Below are 23,034 nucleotides of genomic sequence, written 5' to 3' on the forward strand. Positions count from 1 at the left end.
TCTATGTACTTCATCATGCTCTCTTTAGTCCTCTACATCGCGGCTCTCCTTTCCTTAGTCCAAGGCCATGGAGTCATTCTCGGAGCACAGGTGCGTTGAAACACAGCTGTGCTACGTGGACGTACTAACAAGTAGCGATAACCAGGGCGAAGCAGGATCGCCCCCAAGCGTTGGATTCCAAGTAAACGATGCCATTGCCCGAAACTGCACATCCATTAGTCCTTGCCAACAAGACACCACGATAATCCGAGATGCGGAGATCAGAGCAAACATCGTCAATGAATGTGGCCGGACAGAATTGACAGGCAACATTGATATTGGAGAGAATACCGAGAACGCTCTCGCGGCCGGTGCGGTTACCTCTGTCAAGTCCGGTACACTAATGACTGTTACTATTCATCAGGTCAACGCCGATGGTGCTGGACCATACGCGTGTGACTTGGAGGAGACGGGTACGAGAACATGTACGATCCGACAGACTGTGGCTAATGTTTCGTAGGCAACACGGGTGTCTTCACGCAAAATCTCACAGTCACCAACAACGTTCCCGGTGTCAACGGCTTTTCGCAAGCCAAGACCCAGGACTTCAACATTACTGTCGCTATGCCCGACGAATTCAGTAAGTAAACTTGGCCAATAGCCGTGTTCCCTTGTGCAAGTGACTCTGAACTTTCATATCTACTCCAAAAATCTACTCTCAAGACAGAAACACGTATAAATGCTGACTCTCCGGTCATCAGATTGCATTGGGGGATCTACCGGAAACATTTGCACCGTCCGCTGCCGTAACAACTCTCAAGCCGGACCCTTTGGAGGCTGCGTCGCCGTCCAACAGACAGACGGCGTTGCTTCCGTCAACTCTCCCAACACCAGTACGTATTAGCAGTTGTGTATTCTTGACTCGGAGTACAGATTGCTCTGATGAATTGTTTTCAGTTGTCGAAGCATTGATCGACACATCCACACCCATGAAACTTGCCTCTTTTTTCTCCAATCCTTAAATCCCGAGCGCTGACCTCCTCCTCAGTCTCTACTGCAGCAACCCTCCCAAACATACTTGCACAAGTCAACCAAGACCAGATCGATCTCGCCGCTGCCATCAAGGCCAATCAGGTCTCAGGGACTGGCGCTGCCGCTCTCAAAGCTGCTGGTGGTGGGTGCTCACCAGTTCGCTCTAATGAAAACCAGCTAACGCCAGATAGCCGAGCTCAAGGTGGTCAGCAAGGCAGCCGAAGTCCAAACCCTTGCTCGCGAGAACATCAACGGGGTTGGCGCTGCAGCTGCGACCACTGGAGCAGCAGATTCGGTTTCCTCCAGCGCGTCCGCGAAGGCGACGGAGACGGCCAAGGGAGCAGGAAAGGGCGCAAGGAAGGGCGCAGCTAAGCCTTCTGCAGCTACTATGGCTAAGGAGACAGGAGCGGTAACAAAGGGTAACAAGGTGGCTGGTGACAACCAGGGCAGTGATGGAAACAATGTCAAGAATCAGTCCGTTTAATTACAGGTACTGGGAAGGAGTTTGGATTCACGGTCGTGCTAGGATATGTAGTTAGTAGCGTCGCAGTTGTAGACGAGGGCTATGTTATGGGCCTCTTCGTATCGACTTGTGCAGTTTCATCTCGTTGTCCTCTTTCGATGTGGGTGAGGAACATGAATGCTGGCGAGGATTCTCACCCCTCGCGTAACAATCATAACAATTGCGATTTCCACGAGCATTGAAAGTCTCGGGTCTGTACTATTATTAGAGAAAGGGCTCTCAGGACGTTGGAATTTGGAACTAAGAAGGTAAGAAGGTAAGAAGATAAGAAGGTAAGAAGGTAGGAAGGAAGGAAGAAAGGAGGTATCCCCCTGCTGGACTCCTGAATAGGGCTCAAATGCATGATGCTCCTTTACCTCGCCCGCTTCCAAAAGCTCGCGGCGCAAAAATCCACTTACTTCCACAGGTGAACAGCGAGCATGGCGGATGATCGAAAGCACGTATCAGAGACGCACCTATCGCCTGCAAACGCTCAAAAGTAAACATACCCCTTCAAGTGTCGCGTAAGTGTTGGGCACCGACCTCGCCCTCCTTTTTGCCGCCCTCGGTACTCGCAGCTATGTCACCGGCTCGAAGTCCATGGCATACTGCACCACCTTCACGGTCTTCATCCCGTCTTGACTCGTGGGATTTATTCAAGGAGCGCTTGCATTTTAGTGCTCACGTGTACGCAGCAGAGAAAAGAATTTCGGTGCCAATGGCTGTTGATGTTCTTCTTCTAGACTCTGGCTTGAGCCCGACATCGTAAGTATCTACCAACACCCTAACTTTCTTGAACAGCGTGTCGGGAAGAGATACAGGGCCGGAAAGTGTGTCATTTGGGCTCAGTAGAGATTCTGGACGACATTAAATGATATTGCTAGGCGCAGATAGAAGCGTCACCAGAGAAAGCGTGGTCAACATTCGGAGAGAGAGGTATCAAGGCGATGGCAGGGCTGGCATTCTTACCACAGTACTGCCCTATTATATAATATGCGTGGCTAATTGCCGTGAGTATGATCTACATATCGTCTAAGGGGTATACAAGAAGCGCTTCTTTTAGATTGTTCGTGACCTTCGCAAGCTGCCACGTCCTATCCGCCTCCCTCACCCCGCCCCAAGTGAATACCTTCTTGTAGGCTTCGGGACCAGCGAACGAAGCACTAGTCACCGAGAGGAGAGCCGAGGGGATATGGGAACAGGTTCTTAAGACGTGCACTATATCCATAAAGGTTACAACTTGCGCACTGAAAGTGGAAGGGGTGTATGAACGCAGTAATTCCAGCAGAGCTATGATCCAGAAGCTCGTCACGAATCTAGTTTGCGATGCACATCGTGGGGGTCAGTCAGCGTGAGGAAAAACGCACCAGACATCTGCCAGTAGGTAGGTATCCTTACTGCACAGGGAGGAGCACCGGCCTTCACGGCGGGTCTGGGCGGGAGATTCTGAAAAGTATGGTGATTAGTATGATTAGTATACGGTACGGTGGAATCTACCACACTACAGCCATAATCACTGCCGCCTGAGGGCAGCTCGGAAGGCTAAATCTCCACTTCACGCCCCTTGATTTCCCAACCCTCAGGGTGCATTGCTGATTGTTGTGAAGAGGAGGAGGAACAGGTGTAGAGCCTACGGCCCAAGCAGTCGCCGCACAGCCCGAGCTCGGCTACGATGGTGTGAGCGGAACTACTCGTGCGTGTACGGTACTACTACTCGATGTATATTCGCTGTTGATTCTGATTCGGTATTACACGAGGGGGAACCGAACCATGTATTTACGCGACATCTGGGGTCCTCGGAGAGAGGATCCAGGTCCTGCTGCTGGCGCGCTTCAATGGAGGTGTCTGGGACTTGGCATAGCGAGGCCCGGAAGTACGGGTGGCGGAGCGTGAGCGCGACAAATGTCAACTTCACAGCGAGGAAAGTAAATAGTTGTGTGTGCGGGGTTTTGGAGAGGATCGCGAAGTGGAAGAGCAAGACAGTGAGTATCTTGCTGGTTGTTATGCTAATCTGCGACTCGATGGTGCTTCGGACGGGATATGCTGCTCTGTAAAAAAAAAAAAACTACCACGGTACAGGCGTAAGTGTTACCCCTCGAGGGTGCCTCGGAAGTTTAGTTCCCACTTTAAACCGCCTGGTTTCCCTGCCCTCGAGGGGTAATACTTACGCCTGGGACGGAGTATTTGCTTATGCGCATGAAGTTTCCCAGAGCTTGTTTTAAGTAAAGCGAAAGTACGCTATTTATAGTACTGCAAGTGGAAGCTAGACTGGATCTATGGAAATTCAACTGCACAACCGTGAGAAGTACAAATACTAATGGTAATTTGTATATGGACGTCGACAAGAGAGAAAAAAACAGTATATTCTCGAGCAATCTCGACAACAACAATTTTACAGCTAGTCTAGAGGTCATCTGCTGTTGTCGACCCTTTCTTTTGTGAAGAAGCCCGCCCCTGCTAACTTGTATAGATAGACCCGTGCCGAACCATCTTGCCCTGTCTCGAGCCCAAGCCCCGTTTTGAAGTGGGTATGGTCCTTGGTATACAGAGTACGGAGGTGCATGGGATAAAGTGCTACTCAACCCCATGCACCTCCGCATAAAGGGTGATCTGGGAGTTGACCTCGCAACTTTTAGGGGTCCTTCTTCCAAGTGGGCGAAAAAAATGTGTCTCGGGAGAAAAAAAAAAACATGTATCCCAACCAAAACCAACTCCGAAAATCGCATATTTTTCGACGTATTATTTCGAATAATCGCCTGGGCTGCGCTTCCCTCTTAATCCCCCTCCGGTAGGGCTTTCTTGAAGTGTCCGTTTTTCAGAAGTGTCCTGAAGCCTTAGGTATTTGGGCGATGACAAGGCTGGCAAAGTTGATGCGTAACTCATTAAATTTCGTATTATCTACAAACACAGCGTCTGTACCGCCATTTCTTTGGCATTGGTTGTGCCCTTCGCTAGCTTCCACATCTGATCAGGCTCTCTCACCCCCTCACCGAGTGAATACCATGTTTTGGGCTTTGGGACGAGCGAACGAAGCACCAGTCTCTGAGGGGAGAAAAAGAGGAAGCTAGCTATGCAGTCTGCACTTAGATACGAGGGGTGACTTCGGGAGGAGGTGGTAATCCCGTGGAGCACTATATCGACACACTTAGTATGTGCGTACTGCAGATGGTGGGTTTATACGTACGCAGTAAGCCCAACAGTTCTATAAATCAGACGTTAGTAAGAAAAACTAGGGTTTTTATACACATCGCGGGGTTAGTGTGTGGGAGAAAACGTACCAAACAATTTTTACCATTCTCATCACATACGGTGCAGCCACCTGGGCGGCACTCGTAATCCTGGGTAGCACCGTGTTTAGTACATCATGGAGATCAAAGCAATGGGGTTGAGCAGTTGACTCTTGTAGGGAGGAGCGAGAGGTAGAACTTACAGGGCTACGACAACGGTCCTTCACACATTCTCCCGTCAGCTGCGGCTGGTGTTAGTAAACTGATTGTCATGGTAGATATGTATTCGGTGATGATTCCATAACTCATTGTACAACGAGGGTAACGAACCGATTGAACTGTAAGGCAGCCTGGCTGCTGGCGCGCTTCAAGAGAGACAGGTGCTCCGAATGGGTTTGGGATAGCGAGGCCTGGAAGGGCGAGCGCGAGTGTGAGAGCGACAGATGTGAACTTCATTGTGAGGGTGGTAGAGACTTGATGTTTGCGAGGCTTGGAGAATATCGAGAAGAGGATTAGCAAAGATGAGATTGTGGTATTTGACAAACGAGAGGGATATGCTACCTATTTTATACAACACCAATTCTCTATCGGTCAGACAAAGTGCAAAGTAATGCGCATCAAGGTTCCAAGACTCCGTTTTCAATGAAGTATATTAAATTGAGTTATCGTATAACGAGATCCGTCCATGTGCCTGCATAACTGTCCCCATATCGAAAATCATCCTAATGTACCGGTAGAATCGGATTACGTAATAAGCCTAGCCAACTTTTGAAAGCATTCCAACCCCTCTCCTTAATCTACCGGTAAAAGGATCGATGCATATTTCCTCGGTAGGGACAGCTGATAGCCGAACACAGTTCGGAGACACTTCCCTCCGTACGATAACCGAGAGCAGCTAAGGCTAGTAGTCAACTCTTGAAGAAGGCTTTTGCTCGTTTAGTGAAATTGTTCAGTCAACTTAGTCCGATTCGGTGGATAAGGCTCTCGCCTTCGCTGCGAACATTTGCGTACAAAAAAACATGGCGCCAGCGATAACAAAATATGATGATGAGGCTTCTGAACGAGAATGTGAACATACTACCACCACAATGAAAAAACACGATATATATCTCTTGTATATCAAGTCGAAGGCCACAGCACGGAATTAGCCTTGAGCCATACCCAAACCAAGCCAAACGAAATATCCGCAGGTCGGGTTAACACATCGTTATCCCGTACTCTGCAGACACGCAGGTCGGCAGGTCAGTGATAGACTTTTGACTATGCCGATGATTCTATATTTAGAAAAACCTAATGAGTTAACTCGATCGCAAACCCTGCTCCGTGGGGCCGATAGTTTCCCCATGCCTGGACATTACAGTACGGTAGTGGAATCCGTTTTCGCATGCCTCGGTACTCTGAACTGAATGCTGCTCTACCTAGGTATGCCAGCGCAGACTTCCTTCCGTGCGCTGGCCCCTGAAGTATGGGGTCGCCCCTGCGCAAAGTAGCAAAGCTGGGCCGATCGTAAAGGCCAAACTGAAGCTATTCGCAAGGTCAGTTTGCTAGCCAATCACGAATGTTTAGAGTTAATTGCCTGCGAGAATTTAACGAAGTGAGTAGAGCACGAGATAAGGTTCCAGCAAAGGTAACAAGAAGCGTCTGATTCATGTAGAGAAGCAAGAGTGAGTAACTGTCTATGCTCCGTGTGTATGTGTAGACCACGTGAGCCCCGTTTACAGTTTTGAGAACGGTAATCCACAGAGTTGGGAAACCATGATTGCTTGGGCCGCCTTGTGGAGGGTGCTGGGGGAGGGGGCGGCCCAAGCGATCAATCGTTGGGGCATTTTAAATAATACTGTACGTAGAGAGCATTCGCAGAAATTTCAGGTGGGATCCGGGAGAGTTTTTGCAGGTGGTTTAGCGCAAATACTATCACTAGAGAGGTAAAGCTGGTACAAAGGGTACTTTTGAAAACGCTTGGAACGGGAAGAGCTTTCATATACTTTTCAGCTCCATATGTCGTCGATCTAGCCCTACTTGTCGTTGAAAACAAAAAACTTCGATACCCTTCACGAGAATTAGTGGAGTATTACAAAACCCTATTAAAGTAGAAAATAGTGGAGTAGTCTGAGCTACTTTGGAAAGAAATTTCAACCTGCTCGTGGGTTTCCGCTCTGTTGGATCTACGTACGAAATCGTAGCTTAGACATACAGTGCAGTTGACTCGCGTTAATCTTTCGGAGAACCCGTCCCAAAGAAGCCGAAAACTGCAGATTTCACTTGCAAATCTGACCTGCGGGTTTTGCTAATGCTCTTCAATCGTCGTGAAAATTTGATTTATCGCTTACGTAGTCTCACCGTTCGAAGGTACTTTTTGGCCTTAAAATAATAAAAGTACTTGCGTTCTTACACAAAATACATAGGATCGCGTTGTGCGGTATGGGGTTATAATACTAGAAACTGCGATATGCCTTGCAGGTCTGCTTTTGCACAATATATCGTAATAAAGAATGCTTTCCTTTCATATTGAAAATGTGAAGAGAAGGATAAGCGTATAATCAGCGCAAAATCAAGTACATCTTCAAACTCGATTGCTTGGAAAAGGAAGGCAAAGGTGAAACATGTGAGTTTTGGCCGACAGGCGCCCTTGAGCTTTGATCGATGTGATGAGAGCTGGCTAGCAAGCTTTTTGGAAGCAGCTAGGTGGAGCTTGCTTAAGAAGAAGCCGGCTGTCAGAAAATTGAGCCAAGCTCAAAGAAGCCTAACGCTCCTTATTAGGGCCATTCTGAATACATGAAGTGTGGCCAGGGGTGGCGGGAGGGGAAACGACTTCCAAGCAATCGATCGCTGCTGAGCACTCTCAGCTCTGGGAGAGCACCACTGTAATATAGTCCATCCTGACCAAAGGACTTTATCCTGTAACTTACCGACAGTCTTTCAAGGCATTGAAGGTTGTAGCCCGCTTCCTCCTTTGAGAGTGTAAACACAAACATTCTATCTTAGTCAACTACCATTTTCTTCACGACTGGTGAGCGGGAAACACTCGATCTTGATGTTCCGGTACGGAATAGGTAACCTGCTCCGGCCTTCGCTACCGTAAAGGCCAGCTACGTTAGCGACAAATCAAACATTTACGGAGTACGACAATTCAAGTGCCTCGACTACCACAGGAGGGGGATGTTGGTGGCGTGGGGCATGTGGGGGAGGCGCCTCCGACGATAAAACGAACTTTCTCGAAGTCTAGCCAGGACATTCAGACAGTGATAGTACTCTAATAAGAATAAGGGCATCCTTGAACAGAGGTTGAAGCTGAAGCGTGGTATGCATCAGAATTTCACACTGCTCTTCTGTTCAAAGGGGGGGGCATATGAGAGTCTTGCTAAAACCTTACCTCAACATCAAGGCTGTCTCTGGCTCGTCAGTATTAAGAGAGATTGGGACGTTTCTATTTTTAGTATCCCACTGCTTAACAAAGCTCCTAAACCTTTTACGATTAAACCCAACTTAAACCTACCTGGACGGTCTTCATTCTTTAGTCCCATGTGAATAGAGGGGTTTTTCGCTTAGCGTGGCACGCCCTTCAAGGGACCCCCAACTTCCATAGAAAACCTATTATATAGCTAGTGCACGTGATTCCTTCTATTCGTATGGAAGGAATCACCTCCCCTGAACGTTGGGGAACACACAGAAATCAAGTACCATTTTTACCCATTGTTTTGCAATTGCAAGAAGCTACGTGCGCTGCACGCGAGTATTTACGAGGTTACGAACGTTCACGAATAGATCGCCGGTAGCGATCTATTCGTGAGGCGCCTCAGGAAAACGGACACTCGAAAGAAAATGATACTTCAAAAGGACAGGCCCCTGTGAAGGGGAGTAAGGGGGAAGGGCGGCCCAGGCGACTATCTCACCTTGAAGCGAGGTTCGCGTAATTTTCAATATATCATGGACTCGGGAGGTACTTGGATACATCCGAAGCCGCTGCATGATCAATTTCATTTAAAAGCCCGGCCATTTCTCTACTCTGATGTCTCTCAACTTTTCTTTCTTTCAAAGAGTATCTAGGTACTTCTTCACGCTAACGCTAACATCAACGCTTTTTTTAAACCGCCGCTATACCTTCTGTCGGAGTTGTTTGCAAAGACATCGAAGCTCTTCGCAAAGCGATACGAACCTTTAGATTGTAATCTAAGAAATGGTCGCCGCTAATAATTATGACTTCCTATTCTGAAAAATCTGTGAATAGCTTCATTTTCTTTGTAACGCCGTAAGTCATATGACTGTATTTTGGGCTATAGCGCTCCGTGTCTTAGAAAAGGATCAACCCTCACGATGCTGTTATCTGTTTATACAGGATCGAGGAGTTGCAGATCCCTGAAAACATAGGGATGAAGAGTTAAGACCCTGCGTAGACCGACAAAAGCTAATCAAAACGCTATGAAAAGTACCCCCGCCGGAGAAAGCAAACATCTTCAGCTGCTCTGTAATGTCCAATTGATCGGGCACATCTGAGCAGAAACTTGTAATTCGACAAGGTCAGCGGCCATGATTATTGACAAGCTTCCATAATGCGTTTAATCTGCGAAAGAAACAAAATAGAATAATCACGGTAATCGGCCTGTCGAACTTGCTGAGAGAGCCCAAGAAGTTTCATTGTCCATGTGCCTACCGTCTTATACAATTCCGCCTGCCGATCTACGAGGTACTTCGGGTCCATAAAATGCAAAACCTCAGAGAAATTTGGTGGGGGAATAGTTAACAGGAGAGATGGAACCCCATCTTCGAGCGCAGCAAGATGAAGGACGACTTTCATAACAGCATGGGGGTCTCGCGTTCGTAACGCAGAAAGAAGTCTCTCTTCTTGTTCCTCGATTGAGATAGGAGTGACGTATCGAGACTCGGATGGCTGATTGGGAGGACGTCTCCGAAAGTTCCAATGCTGCTACGAGCTTTGGCATTTCCTTGTCCGCAAATGTATTGATCGAGGCCCCGTCTCCATTCTGTATAACCTGAGGATCTCCAGTCTTCCTCTCGGGTCGTTTCGAAGTCCAGGTCTGCTCCTTCCTTCAGCTCACCAGAATATGTCTGTCTTTTCTCGATATCCACGGCCCTGGTTGTCTCCCCAAGAGCTGTGATTTTCCCGCCTTTTCGTTCCTCATGATGATTGTTGTAGAAGAATCGTCGAAGTCTGAGCGCGCACAACATGACTTGACACTCTACCCGGGCAGGAGTATGAAGCTATCCGAGACTCAGCTGCCTCCAGCTTCCAAAAAGAGCATGTTCATGGGCTTCAAACTTCGAGGGTGTGGAAATCCGGGGAATCTGTGGGCCCCGGGCGGGTACTGGTGGAGATGTGGAGTAATAAAGTAGGACTAAGCTTAGAAGTCAAATAAATAAATCGAGGTTGATCTTTGTGGGGAAAAACCTACTCGCGGACAGTTCTCGGAAGTGACAAATACTGCTCCCTTATATGTAAGGCATCAAGATTTGCCAATTTTGCTCATGCAGGCGCGGCCAGCAGATCGAAGTCAACACGCAGATTCGAGCGCGTTTCGTTTACTTTCCAACGCCAACTCTACAAAATATGGCCGACAACGAAGATGGCGTATCTGCTCCCGCGGAGCCCCTTGATCTTGTGCGCTTGTGCCTCGACGAGGTTGTGTTTGTGAAGCTGCGAGGAGACCGAGAGCTGAAGGGGAGACTACACGTTGGAAATTCTCCGCGCATACGATGACTCGATGCTAATGATTTCGCAGGCATACGACAGTCATTGCAATCTCGTGCTAGGAGATGTAGAGGAGACAGTATACGTGGTTGAAGAAGACGAGGACGAAGAAGAGACCGTCAAGGTACAGCTGCCTACCTTCACAACACTCGGACGGCTTTTTAATGACGGCCATAGACGATTCACAAGAAATCTGAGATGCTTTTTGTCAGAGGTGAGAGTGCTCATAGCGTTCTGTAGTTGAGCTCCAAGGATAAATGAACTGACTTTTTTTACACAGGTGACAGCGTAGTCCTCATCTCTCCCCAAGCGCCGTCATGAGAGCAGAATAGATCAACGCGCAACGATAAATTGGTTGGAACCGGCTCAGGAATTTCAGGGAACAGTGAAGATATCAGAAGATATCAGCGGAGGCGCATGTTATTCTCAACGTGAGCAAGGCGGGGTAGGCCATTGTTTTTTGCAGCGGCAAACTCCACGAGTTTGCAGGAAAACCGAATACCAGAGGTGAAACAATAGAAATGAAACAATGAAGCTTTGCCATGAATCAATTCAGACCGGCGATGCTGCGATGCTGCTGTGCGGGACGGTTCATAAGTGATTCGAGCTCAGTGGCGATTCACGACTCCCAGCGGCTCTTATCGATAAAGCTCCCCGGAAGAGTCATCTTTCGACTCTCTTTCAGCTCAACCAACAGATAAAGGAATTTGTCGAAAGAAGCGCCAGGCAATTGGGAACTTCGAGTCGTCCAAATGATATTACGAATATACTACAGAGCCAATATTGACTCGAAGCACTGGATCTCAGACGTGAACGATGGCAACCAAAGGCAAACAACTTCCGCATGAGCGGCGGAAAGGCGAGACGGTACGATATATCTCTATCGAAACACTTCTCTATACTCACGTTCTCCAGGCGTTGATGGAATTCGCAGACTATGTTGAAAAACAACAGAAGATCCGCCACCCCTCTGCTACAGCTGGCTCATCCACCACAGTTGAAGAGCACTCGGAGCTCGACATCCTAGACTCGTTAGACCTGGCAGATGCCTCCCCAGCTATTCGATTGAAAGAGCTACTTCTCACTCACGATGATGACACATTTGCGAAACTGGTCAACCTGTTGGAGACACGAATTGAGGAGGGACATGGCGAGACAATCTTCGAGGTCGGGTTCGAGAATAATGGCGACTCGATGTCATTGACCAAGGATGAATGGGATATTTCCATGAAGAGGTTACGGGAAGCGGCCGGCAAAGTACGGGCGGACTGCCAGATTCTTCTCACGAAACATGTTGGGGGCGACGTGGAAGCCGAGAGTGCCGCAAAGGAGAGGAAGAAGGACTGCAGTGGGAAAATCCTGATCAGACAATCCCCAGCAACTGTCCAGGAGGTTATCGAAACTCGAATTGCGGTCGTGGGAAATGTTGATGCTGGTAAAAGCACTATGTTGGGGGTTCTCGTTAAGGGAGGATTGGTCAGTAGATTCCCTCGTATTCTCGGTGTCTTGGGTTTGGAGTTATGTCTCAGGATCAGTGATTCCAGATGATACCTCGGCCCTGAAATGCTGAACCAAACCGGTGCTGACTTGCAGAGTCAGGACGATGGGCGAGGGAAAGCCAGAGTTAACCTCTTCAGACACAAGCACGAGATCGAGAGCGGACGGACTAGCTCGGTCGGGATGGAGATTATGGGATTTGATACCATGGGCAAGATTGTTACAGCTGAAGTGCCAGGGCGAAAACTGTCATGGGAGGAGATTGGCAAACGCTCCGCAAAAGTCATCAGCTTTACTGACTTGGCTGGACACGAGCGATACCTGCGAACAACAGTGTTCGGAATGCTATCTTCAAGCCCAAATTACTGTCTACTGATGGTAGCGGCCAATAACGGCTTAATCGGGATGAGTAAAGAGCATCTGGGTATTGCCTTGGCTCTGAACGTTCCGGTCATGGTTGTCATCACCAAGATTGACATTTGTCCGCCACAGATTTTGGAACAGACTATTCAGCAAATCACCAAGATTCTGAAAAGTCCCGGAGCGAGGAAAATCCCGGTCTTCGTCAAGAACCGAGAAGAGTGCATCAATACGGCTACTCAGTTTGTCAGTCAACGTATTTGCCCTGTCTTTCAAGTATCCAATGTCACCGGAGAATCCCTGGACTTGGTTCGAGCGTTCTTGAACATCCTTCCACACCACGGCCACTACGACGCTGATGCTCCGTTTGAGTTCCATGTCAATGACACTTTTTCCGTTCCCTTCGTCGGAACTGTCGTGTCCGGTATTATCAAGAGTGGGGTCATCCATGCTGGTGATACCGTTATGATCGGACCAGACTCCCTTGGTCATTTCACTACCACCAGTATACGATCCATTGAGAGGAAACGAATACCAGTACCCGCTGCATCCGCGGGACAGTCTGCATCTTTCGCGCTGAAACGTGTCAAACGAAAGGATGTGCGAAAAGGCATGGTTGTGCTTCCCAAGCTTGAGAAGCTTGAGCAGAATGCTCCCAAGCTTGAGCAGAATGCTCCCAAAGTTTACCGAGAGTTTGTTGCCGAAGGTAGGATACTCTCCGTCCCATGTCTTCTGACTGACATAATTAACAAACGCCAGTACTCATTCTCTCCCACGCAACCACCATCAAAACCAAGTACCAAGCCATGCTCCACGTAGGTCCTATCTCCCAAACCTGCGCTATTATCGACATCGACCGCGCGTTCATCCGCACCGGTGACCGCGCGCTCGTCGCTTTCCGTTTCGTCCAAAGACCTGAGTATTTGGCTCCCGGCGACCGATTACTTTTTCGTGAAGGCCGTACGAAAGGGTTAGGAATTGTGAAGAGCGTGGGATATGACGAAAACAAACCGCTCAATCCAAACGCGGCTAAGCAAGATGAAAAGGCTGATGAAGCTAAGGTGGACGATAAGGCTGCCGACGGGGAGACTGCTCAGGAGAATGGCAGGGTGTGAGAAGTGTTTTCAAATTGCATCTTTTTATGCTTTTATCCGTAGATGCTATTATGGGTTTTGAGGAAGGGGCATTGGGATTGCTTGGATGGAATGTTGGGAAGGGGAATTGATTACCTCGCACAGAATCACGGAGGTGCATGCGGAGGGTGAGTTGGAAGGTGGTGCTGGATGCCTTTGCTAGGCAATAGCACCTTTTTTTTTTTTCAATTTGAATGACTTCCAGCCTCGCACTTCTTTCTATCTAGGTATTCTCCACAGCGAAAGCTGTTCTCGCGAACTCCGACCACAGAAGGACGGTGGGTGGCTAGGCTCTTGAATTGCTCATCTTTGGTTTGGCTTTGGGATGAAGTAGAAGAGGTAAGTTGGGGGAGGGGTAAATGTAAATAGAATCCCTGAATTTAGCGAGGCGGGATGACGTTTCTGACAGCGACGCGATGACGTCCGGGCGGGAGATCAGTGCGAGTGCTAACAAGTGTTCAACAGCGGCGGGTATAGCCACTTCCAGATCGTAGACTCAACCTGAATTTGGAACATGCCTCAAGTAAATTTCGGTAAAGAATCACATCAAATACAAGCCAGTGGATTTATTTTTGACCGGCGCCTTGATTTTATTCTCGTTCTGTATCAAGTAAACTGTAAGTATGAAGCAAGCTCTCAGGGTCCTCTGATTCGCATGACACTAGTTTGGTGCCAACTCATCTGGAGCACCCGAGAGCCTGTTCAGGAACCAGTCAGATCTGGCCCCGCGTCGGTAGGAGGCTTTTTAACGACGTCAGTTCTTTGCTTAGCCTTGCTTTTGGACAGTCAAAGGCCGGGCTCGTACTGTAAAGGAGGTGGGGCGTGCCTTCCTTCCCCGCCAAACACTTCTTGGTATAAATTGACACCTTCCCACCAACACCATCATCTCTCTCCCTAACGAACATCACGACTTGACGAAGACCCAAAACTACGAAATACACATCACAAGTCAAACCACAAGAAGCAGATACTCACAAAGAAAGGCACGATGGAGACGGTAACGAACCTCGTATCTGGTGCTGCCGGCGTTGCGTCGCGCGCTATCTGGGGCGAGGCAGAGAACGAGCAGAAGAGAGAGAATGAGACTCTGGGGAAGGAACCTCTATCTGGAGTAGTCGGCGACGTGAAGAGCGGCGAGCCTTACGATAAGGGAAACGCCGGTAAGATGACCATGCCCCCTGCCTGTACTCACGGGCAAAAATACTGATGCGCTTCTCTACAGAAGATTCTACTATCGGCACCGACAGAAAATCGACCCTGACTTCTAATCCGAAAGTCACAGACACTACTGCTCCTTCTGTGCCAAGTGCAAGTGAAGGTCTTGTGCAGAAGAAGGAAGACCCGACTGTCCCAGCGCCATCGACCACGTCGACTACTAGCGTTGATGCCACGCTGGTTTCGGAGCTTCCTGATCGTCCTATTGAGGTATTCGAGACGGGACCGAGTACGGGGATCCAAGACACAAAGCCAGATACTGGATATGCTATGAAGCATGATATTACGAAGAGTATCGACGAGCAAGCCGCAACCAGTGCGGCCGTAGCTGGACTTGGAACCCCAAGCGGAATGGAGAAGGAGAAGGAGAGCGTGGGTACGGGCGCGATCAAGAGTACTGAGCGTTTGAATAATTCCGGTACGTTATGACACTTTGAGAAATATGTGGTAGCGAACAGATGCTAACACGCCACAGCCTTTCCAGAAACCACACCCTTCAAGACCGAGTCGTCCACCAGCCTCTCAACCGCTGCTCCCTCAACCACTGCCCCCTCAACCACTGCTCCCTCAACCACTGCCCACTCAACCACTGCCCACTCAACCACTGCCCCCTCAACCACTGCCCCCTCAACCACTGCCCACTCAACCACTGCCCACTCAACCACTGCTCCCTCAACCACTGCCCACTCAACCACTGCTCCCTCAACCACTGCCCACTCAACCACTGCCCACTCAACCACTACCCCCTCAACCACTGCCCATCCCGTCACCACCCTCCCGGAATCAGTCACCGAGCATTCAGGCTCAGCGTCAAAGAAGAGTCTCGAAGAATCCGGCTCAGTCTCACCGGATACGCCGGGAAAGAAAAGCCTGAAGGAGAAGATTGGCCTCGAGAAGCTGAAGGCGAAGCTGCACATTCATAAGGAGTCTAACGAGTAGACTAGGAGGAAGGAAAACGATTTGGAAGGGGGTGGACTTGCGATTGCATAGGGATGCGCGTTGATTTTTTTTTTGATACCGATCGATTGATGAGGGGTCGCCTCGCGTCGAGAACGTTTGCCTCTTTTAGCCTCGTTGATGTTGATGGGAATGAGACTTTGCTTCTTCAATCTCCTTTCTCGAAGCATCGTGTTACCGAGTTTGCATCATGTGCGGTCCATTATGGGTATGTGAAAGTCCTCGAGTGATGCGCAAGGTTTGTGGTGCCGACCGCATTTCCACCAGTTGAATTGCATTGCAACCACATTGTAGACTTGTCACGGATGTACTTGTCGTGGACATATGCACACTTGGCCTACGTATTCTGAAGCGGTTCAACGGGTGGGTAAGGATAATCTGTCTTCAAACACACCCACACCCACACACCACTGGAAGGAGCTAAGCGAGAAAGGCGAGAAAAGAGGAGAGGGGGTGACATGGACCGACCCACTTCTGCTTCTGAACGCTCAACGATCGATGTTCAACGTCAACATCAACGTCATCGTCAACAGCAGCCTTTTTTTTATTCATTTTCTTTTTTACTTTCCCTCTTGTGTCTCATCCTTTTTTTTTAAAAAAAAATTTCTTTTCCTTTTTCTCTTCCTTTTCCTTTACTTGAAGAATGGAGAATGGAGAATGGAGAGGGGGGGGGAGGAAAGAGAGGGGAGAGGGCTGCGGTTTTTGGTTGTTGGATTTTGGATGTTGGATGTTGGATGTTGGATGAGGTGAGGTGAGGTGTATGTATATATTTGTATATCAATTAAGAAAGGAAAGGAAGGAGGGAGGGGGGGGATCGGGGGGAGGGGTTGGTTGGTTGAAAAGGGCAGGGGAAAAGAAAAAGAAAAGAGAAGGGAAGAGAGGAAGAGAGGAAGGAAATACCGGTAGAGAGATAAGAGAAATAAGAGAGAGGGATTTACTTCATGTTGATTTTGTTTGCATCATTTCAAGATCAATTTTATATTATTTGTTTTTGCATCATCCGTTTGCATCGTCTGTTGGCATCATTTATTTACATATTAGCGTTTCTGCTGCCGAGAGCAAGGCGAGTGAAGCGAGTCAAGCGAGTAAAGTGAATTACAAAGATAAAAGCTAGCGAGCGAATAGCATACCCTTCTCTTCTTTTCTTTTCCTTTTCTTCCTCTTTCTGTCTTTCTTTCTTTCTTTCCGGTCTGCTGATTGATTCACAGTCCTCTTTGTTTGTTTGTTAGTCTATCGGTTGCCTTTTGTGGCGCTGTGCTGGTTTGGTGCTACGGGTGCTGCCTGGCCTGTCGGGGAAGACCGCTGCCGGGTTACGTGGCGTGTCGTACGGACGGTCGGGCGGAGGGATGTGTATGTGGTACAGAGGGGCGGGGATGGATGTATTATTATGAGAAGGGGGGAGGGGGGAGGAGTCCATGGTGGGTGGACTGGCTTTGCGGCTTGAGGGACTGGTGGGAGGGGGGGTAAGACGGAAGGAAGGGCTGGGGAAAGGGGTGGAAAGGGGTGGAGGGAGGAGGATGAGAGGGTTTGATGCTAGGGGGTTTTTTTTTAAAAAAAAAAAAAAAAAAAAATTCGCTAGTACATAAGTCGTAATGCATCCGTTAGTGGTAAATTCGACAGGCACCGCTCCTTGCCCAGCTCCCAGTATAGATAGAGGCACTCCGTCGCCGGGCCATATCTGAACACGCGTGATCTAATAATCAGGACCCTGAACGGTGATGCGTATTCAAAGCCAACACAGTGCACCGACCTGAGCTCTAGTGAAACCCTGCTCCCTCTGACCTAGCCCACATCCTTCTCCTCGCCCTCCCTTCTCAACACATCAAGACAACCGGTCGCCAGTCCGGGCGGTGCAACTGGCTCGTCCAGAAAAGCTCCTTCGCCGGGTCACTCACATGATCTCCTCTGATCATCTTCAGAAGCGGGCGGGTACCGCGGAGGTACTCCCGTTGATCCTCCGGGAAGCGCTGAGTGCATTCCAGCTGTGGTTCGGAGAACGGGGCGTAGCCTTGGTGGGCGTAGTGGAAGCAGGTGAGGAGTGTGGTGGCACCTTGAGTGATGGTGTCGATGAGGGATTTGTTCGAGTACTTCCTCTGTACGACCGCTGTGTTAGTAGGGCACGGTTCGGGATGGTGGGGAGTGTGTACGGGGAGCTGAGGCAGGCGAGAATGGAACGCACGCACCTTCAAATTATTTCTCTTGACGAACCACGCGTCGTGCGCCATGGTCAACTCCACATTATGCAGCAAGATGAAATAAGCGAGATATATCTCGAACCAATCGCTCCATGGCTCGCTCGACTCCAGTTTCTCCTTCAGCATCTTCAAGATCTTCTTGAGTTCCGGCTGCAGAATCTCGTTGACGACGATGAGATCGATTTGCAGGTCGACGATGGGAGGTACCGGGACGCGGTCGTGGTACGGACAGGCTGGGTTGGGGTCGGTCACCATATCAAGCTTCTCGCGGCCGACGATGGACCATGGTTCTTCAATGAAGCGGCAGGCGACCCAGAGCTTGAGGGCACGCTCGACGAGGGGGAGAGACTAGGATCTGGTGTCAGGCGGACGGTCAGAAATTCAGATGATGGCGGATCGCGCTTACCCCATGTGCTTGAGCGGTGCGGAAAGTCTTGCGCGTGAGCTCGGTCGCCGTGCGCAGATGGGCCTCGATATATGCCTCGGCATTCTGTGCCTGGAACTTCTCGATGGCCGAAGTGGCTATCCCCAAGTTTGCAATGCCAAATGCCGGAGTTCGAAACTGTCTCTCCTTGCCGTCTTCGTACCAGGTGTAGAACTGCTTGTCCGTCTCCATGGGCTGGTACCTGTCGAGTCGGATGCTCAACTTGTTCCCCGTCCAGTACTGTGACAACTCGACGATGCGCGCCGAGTCGCTCCCACTTCGACGAGTTGCAAAGTGTTTCCACAAGGCTTGCTTTCCCGGCCCAGCATCTTCGCTGTTGCCTCGCAGCGATGCGGCGAAATCGAGGGATGGGCCTGAATCTGTAAGCGATAATGTCTACCACTAGTAGTCGCGTGCGTGCCTAGCGTCGTAGCTAGCTAGCCGAGTGGCAATGGAAGTTGAAATTAAGCATACCTCGACGAAAGACTTCCGTCGACCCAATATTCGGGCGCCAACAGAGCGGACGAAGCATGCCGGGAGTCACCGCTATGCTATCAGGGTGATTGACGCATCTCTTGCACGAACCTTCGGGGTCCTCTCCATCTTGGCACTGAGCTCGGGGTCAGATTGGGCTCGCAAGTGGAGGAAGACACACCGACAGCGCGGAAGACTTACGATTTTCCTCTTCTTCTGACACAGAAAACAGGCGCCTTTCTCTCGCACCTTTGCCGTCTCGTGCGGCGCCCTCAGCTTTCTGGTCTTGCGGGCGCGCACCAGAATCGTCTCCTCTGAAGACTGGTGGCGTAGTCGCTTCGGCAGTGGCAGTGGCAGTGGCAGTGGCAGTGGCAGTGGCAGTGGTAGTCCACACTCCGATTCCGGGTCGGGCTCGGGCTCGGGCTGTGGCAGTGGCCGTGGATCTTCCGAAGCGTGGTCGGGGCACGAGTAGAAAGAGTCCGGGCTGCTGTAGTAGATCTGGGGTGCGGGTGCGGGTGGGGCCGGGGCCGGGGGTGGGGGTGGGGGTGGGGGAGCGGCCGAGACCGGGGTCGGGTTAAAGAAGATTGCTTGTTCGAAAGAGCCGGGCGCGAAGTGGGCCCAGCTGATGTGGGTGGTATTGTCAAACCATTGCTGGAGGGCCCAGTCGTCCTGGTCGAAGTCGGCCATGATGGGGGTGGAGAGCGGAGTTGGAGAGAGTTGTGTGGGTGTGTGTTTGTATGGATGTTCCAAAGGAAGAGGAGGAAGAGGAGGAGGAAGAGGAGGAAGAGGAAGAAGAGGAAGAAGAGGAGGAAGAGGAAGAAGAGGAAGAAGAGGAAGAAGACGAGGAGGATGGAATGAGATGGACCAAGATTTTAGAGTTCGACTAGCGAGGAGAGCTGGGTACTTAACTAAAGACGGCACGGGACGAAGCGACGAACCTTCTCTAGATGTAGTCCTAAGTAAGTAGTGTGGGATCTGGGCATGGCGGTTTCATAGGTGGTACATCAATCATATCGTGGGGAAGAATTGCGGGCTGGAGATCAGGATGAGATGGGGCATGGGCATGGGCATGGGCGTGGGCATGGGCATGGGATGGCGTAGTATCGCACGATATGCAGTTGTACTTACTACTGTACAGTAGTAGCTACTGTACTGTGAGATCCATCTTGCCTGCCGTTGCCAGCCGTTGCCCGTCGATGCCCCGTCGATGCCCGTCGTTCGTCCCGTCGTCCCCACGATCCGGGGCGCTTGTTACGATGTCTTGCGATCATGGCTCTCGATGTCCGGTCACGGTGCCACCTGCCAGCAGGGGTCATGGCGATCGGGGTGGAGTGGTGTCCCCTCGATCGTCGGAAAAGAGGCTGTAAGTGCTGTACAGTCCGTATTAACTGCATCAACTGTATCAACGGGGGAGAAGATGGGGAATGACGGGGAGACGTGAAATGTCCATCGAGCCCCCTGGAGCCAGTCAGATGGCGCGAATCCATGTCGGCGGCCGACGCTAGCAAGGATCCAGCCAATCGCAGCGAAGGGACCCCGCAGCCAAAGCCAAGCAAATCCCCAATACCCGGGATTTTGACGCGGACTTGATTCGGACTTTTTGATACGCACAGTACCTACAGTACACTACAGTACAGTACAGTCGGACGTGGCAGGTACTAAGAAGGTAGGTAGTCGAGGTTCGCTTCAATCTGGCCTTGTCGGCGACTTCCTCACCGCGCATCCCCAATTCACTCCATCATCACCTTTTGCCCTTTCCCGTGGCCCTTGCCCTTGGCCCTTCCTTCCCTTTCCCTCCCCACTTGACTCCCCCTACCAAAATGATGATGATGATAATAATAATAATAATCATAATATTCATAATAATAATATTGATGCCCCCGGAACTCCAAATCAAAACCAATCCAGCCCATAATATTTATTTCATCCCAAAGCCGCCAAATCAGGTAATCACCTGCAGTCAGCGACCAAAGAGACAAAAGCACGTGAATGCTATTCTCCTCTCCCTCTCCCTCTCCTCTCTCCCCGCGATACCACCCACCCCAGACCTAGTCGTGACCCGATGCGCGGGCTTGATAGGTGATGAACTGGAGAATGACCAAAGCAGGTCAACAAGTCAGCCAGCCATCCAGCAAACAATCACCACCATCACCACCACCACCACCACCATCACCATCACCACCCCCAAGAACGAAAGAAAGATTGGCTGCTGCTCCTGCACTTACCTCGCGATCCGTGATGGGATCCAGGGGCCACTTTTGCTCCCGCCCATCGAGCTCAAAGGCATCATCCCACCCAGCCTTGATCTCCTCGGGGATCGACCAGCCGCTCAAGGTAGCCTCGTTGCAGAGCCAGAGTCGGATCAGATGGCGCCTCTTGCCACTACATCCGTACGTACAACACACCCATCAGCATTGAATCCACGTATCCAGTACCTCACCATGATTGGCTCGATCGAGGGAGGAAGTGCAACTTACGCTCCACCATCGGTGAAACCTTGCCGAGAATGCAACATCGACAAGTTGTTCCAGAACAGCATCTCCCCAACCGGCAACGGGGTCGACAACGCATGCTTCGCAGCAACAAACTGGACGGCATTGAGAGCCTCGACGTGGGCATCACTTCAAGATCAAATCGAATCAGCATCGCTATGCCAGCTGGGGCATGGGCACGGGCACGGGCACACCTACCTCAGTTCAGGGACACCTTCGGAACGGGGAGACTGCGAGCTACCCAGCAGAGGACGGCGGGCGAAGGCGAACATGACCTTGCCATCCTTCAGAGGGTAGAGGAGAGGGCGGACGTTGTAAGCCGGAGTGAGGCCGAAGCTGTTCAACGTTAGGATATACACACGCGATCCTCCCCAGAACGTCCAAGGACGACGGATTCTTACCTGTCAAAGACCCAAGTGTGGGAAGCCAGGAGGCGGATGATATCCGGGCGGGTGGCGGCGATCTCGTTGTAGACGGTGGCCATGGGAACCAACTGAGAGTTACCGCCCGTCTCGGCCTGGCCCAGCGAGTAGAGCGCAATGAGGCCACCGGCATCCGTGTGGTATGGCTACGGATTCGAGTCGGGTCAGCATATCCCATACTTCCCCCTCCTTTAAAACTCCACGGTATTCTGGCTTCTAATTTACCTGGCTGATGTTGGAGTAGGGGGCTTGACGCTCATTGATGCCGGCATTCTGTGGACCAACGTCGGTCAAGTGAACTGCATGCCGTCCGTGTTAGCGAGCACCGCACTAGCAGACGAATCCCCCACCCACTCGGCATGGTTTCGTTCAACTTACGAAGCATATTGCCGCGCTCATCTTGCATACCGCGCTTCTCGGCAACATAGGCGCAGATACCAAGATACATGAGGATGTTTTTCTCGCTCGAGTATTGTTGGGGGTTCAGACCACGAATGCGGAAAAAACCAACGCCCTGGGTGAGCTCCGAAGCCCATGCTTTGAGCTTGGCAGACAAGGTGGGAAGGGGCAAGGTCTTCTCCGAGACAGCATCGAAGGGCAGGTTGAGCTCTGGGGAAGGAAAAACAGAGTTATTATAGTCATTATCCCAACACAGCCGGAAAGGAAGCAAACTTCAGGCGCGACAGAGAGGGACTTCGAAAGGTCGGGGGCGTGCTGGGATACTACTCACCCTTAAACATGCGGCAGCCCTCCTCTAATTCGCCAATCTCAGCCTCGCTCAGGATCAGGGTGTGCTGCTCGGTCGAAGGATCGAATTTGGCGTTCTCACCGGACCAGGCAGTCTTCGAGTCTACGACCTTTGGGAAGCCCGGGGGCAAGCTAGTGTCGACGGGACAGGAGTCGCTCTGCATCACGTTCTTTGAGTCGCCACATCCCAAACAAAGGTCAATGGGGTCAAACATACCTTGAGGAAGCGCTCCACATCTCGAGGTTGGGTGGGGATCAGAGAGCGATCGATGCGAAGGCCTTCCATGGATGCCATTGTTTCTTGATGTCGTTGTTGTGTGTTGTGATTGGTAGTGGTGTTGTTGGGGGTGCACCTAAAAGTGTCGGTGGAAAATACCAAAAGGAAACCTTGATGTCGGGGGTTCTTAAGGAGGAAAAAAACCGATGGTGGGGCGGCAGATGAATTGTATCCAGGTCTCGATTTGCTCTCGAAATTCACCCTGCGCGGTTTCTCGGTCGGCCGCCACCTCTCGAAATTTCTGGACGTGCGAGGCAGTATCACCAAATCAGGCACGCGGCACGCTTACCTACCGATGCTCCAATCGACGCACTCCCTTCACTGCTTCCACGAGCGCGGGTGGCTTCCTATTGATTCCCAACGGGCCTGCATATTCAATCGACGATCTAATCGT

The 23,034-nt window shown here is 50.5% G+C and overlaps 7 protein-coding genes across 7 annotated transcripts; 4 read left to right on the top strand and 3 right to left on the bottom strand.

The window, feature by feature from the left end:
* Positions 1-15: 15 nt before the first annotated feature.
* Positions 16-1,495, top strand: L3040_004358 (uncharacterized protein; the record flags this gene model as incomplete). The annotated part of the gene is made up of 6 exons (XM_007288861.2): positions 16-90; positions 146-452; positions 500-619; positions 741-872; positions 1,028-1,153; positions 1,203-1,495. 6 exons carry the CDS (start codon positions 16-18, stop codon positions 1,493-1,495), a joined length of 1,053 nt encoding a protein of 350 aa, XP_007288923.2.
* Positions 1,496-4,596: 3,101 nt separating this feature from the next.
* Positions 4,597-5,196, bottom strand: L3040_004359 (uncharacterized protein; the record flags this gene model as incomplete). The annotated part of the gene is made up of 5 exons (XM_066154726.1): positions 4,597-4,644; positions 4,698-4,715; positions 4,792-4,851; positions 4,944-4,982; positions 5,071-5,196. The coding sequence occupies 5 exons, from the start codon at positions 5,194-5,196 to the stop codon at positions 4,597-4,599; spliced, it is 291 nt and encodes a 96-aa protein (XP_066011947.1).
* A 5,110-nt stretch (positions 5,197-10,306) lies between these two features.
* On the top strand, positions 10,307-10,768 carry L3040_004360 (uncharacterized protein; the record flags this gene model as incomplete). Its single annotated transcript, XM_007288859.2, has 4 exons — positions 10,307-10,429; positions 10,479-10,571; positions 10,625-10,661; positions 10,728-10,768. 4 exons carry the CDS (start codon positions 10,307-10,309, stop codon positions 10,766-10,768), a joined length of 294 nt encoding a protein of 97 aa, XP_007288921.1.
* A 495-nt stretch (positions 10,769-11,263) lies between these two features.
* On the top strand, positions 11,264-13,419 carry L3040_004361 (uncharacterized protein; the record flags this gene model as incomplete). Its single annotated transcript, XM_066154732.1, has 4 exons — positions 11,264-11,314; positions 11,363-11,923; positions 12,041-13,010; positions 13,064-13,419. 4 exons carry the CDS (start codon positions 11,264-11,266, stop codon positions 13,417-13,419), a joined length of 1,938 nt encoding a protein of 645 aa, XP_066011948.1.
* Positions 13,420-14,425: 1,006 nt separating this feature from the next.
* On the top strand, positions 14,426-15,591 carry L3040_004362 (uncharacterized protein; the record flags this gene model as incomplete). Its single annotated transcript, XM_007288857.2, has 3 exons — positions 14,426-14,597; positions 14,660-15,070; positions 15,128-15,591. The coding sequence occupies 3 exons, from the start codon at positions 14,426-14,428 to the stop codon at positions 15,589-15,591; spliced, it is 1,047 nt and encodes a 348-aa protein (XP_007288919.2).
* Positions 15,592-17,423: 1,832 nt separating this feature from the next.
* On the bottom strand, positions 17,424-19,389 carry L3040_004363 (uncharacterized protein; the record flags this gene model as incomplete). Its single annotated transcript, XM_066154742.1, has 5 exons — positions 17,424-17,702; positions 17,793-18,152; positions 18,211-18,602; positions 18,703-18,838; positions 18,904-19,389. 5 exons carry the CDS (start codon positions 19,387-19,389, stop codon positions 17,424-17,426), a joined length of 1,653 nt encoding a protein of 550 aa, XP_066011949.1.
* Positions 19,390-20,750: 1,361 nt separating this feature from the next.
* On the bottom strand, positions 20,751-22,658 carry L3040_004364 (uncharacterized protein; the record flags this gene model as incomplete). The annotated part of the gene is made up of 9 exons (XM_007288855.2): positions 20,751-20,789; positions 20,928-21,084; positions 21,180-21,323; positions 21,393-21,530; positions 21,596-21,762; positions 21,842-21,915; positions 21,995-22,225; positions 22,347-22,521; positions 22,581-22,658. The coding sequence occupies 9 exons, from the start codon at positions 22,656-22,658 to the stop codon at positions 20,751-20,753; spliced, it is 1,203 nt and encodes a 400-aa protein (XP_007288917.2).
* Between the last annotated feature and the right edge of the window lie 376 nt (positions 22,659-23,034).

The sequence above is a fragment of the Drepanopeziza brunnea genome (assembly GCF_022702325.1).
Source record: "Drepanopeziza brunnea f. sp. 'multigermtubi' strain 214-2 chromosome Unknown ctg6, whole genome shotgun sequence".
Taxonomy (NCBI): Eukaryota; Fungi; Ascomycota; class Leotiomycetes; order Helotiales; family Drepanopezizaceae; genus Drepanopeziza; species Drepanopeziza brunnea.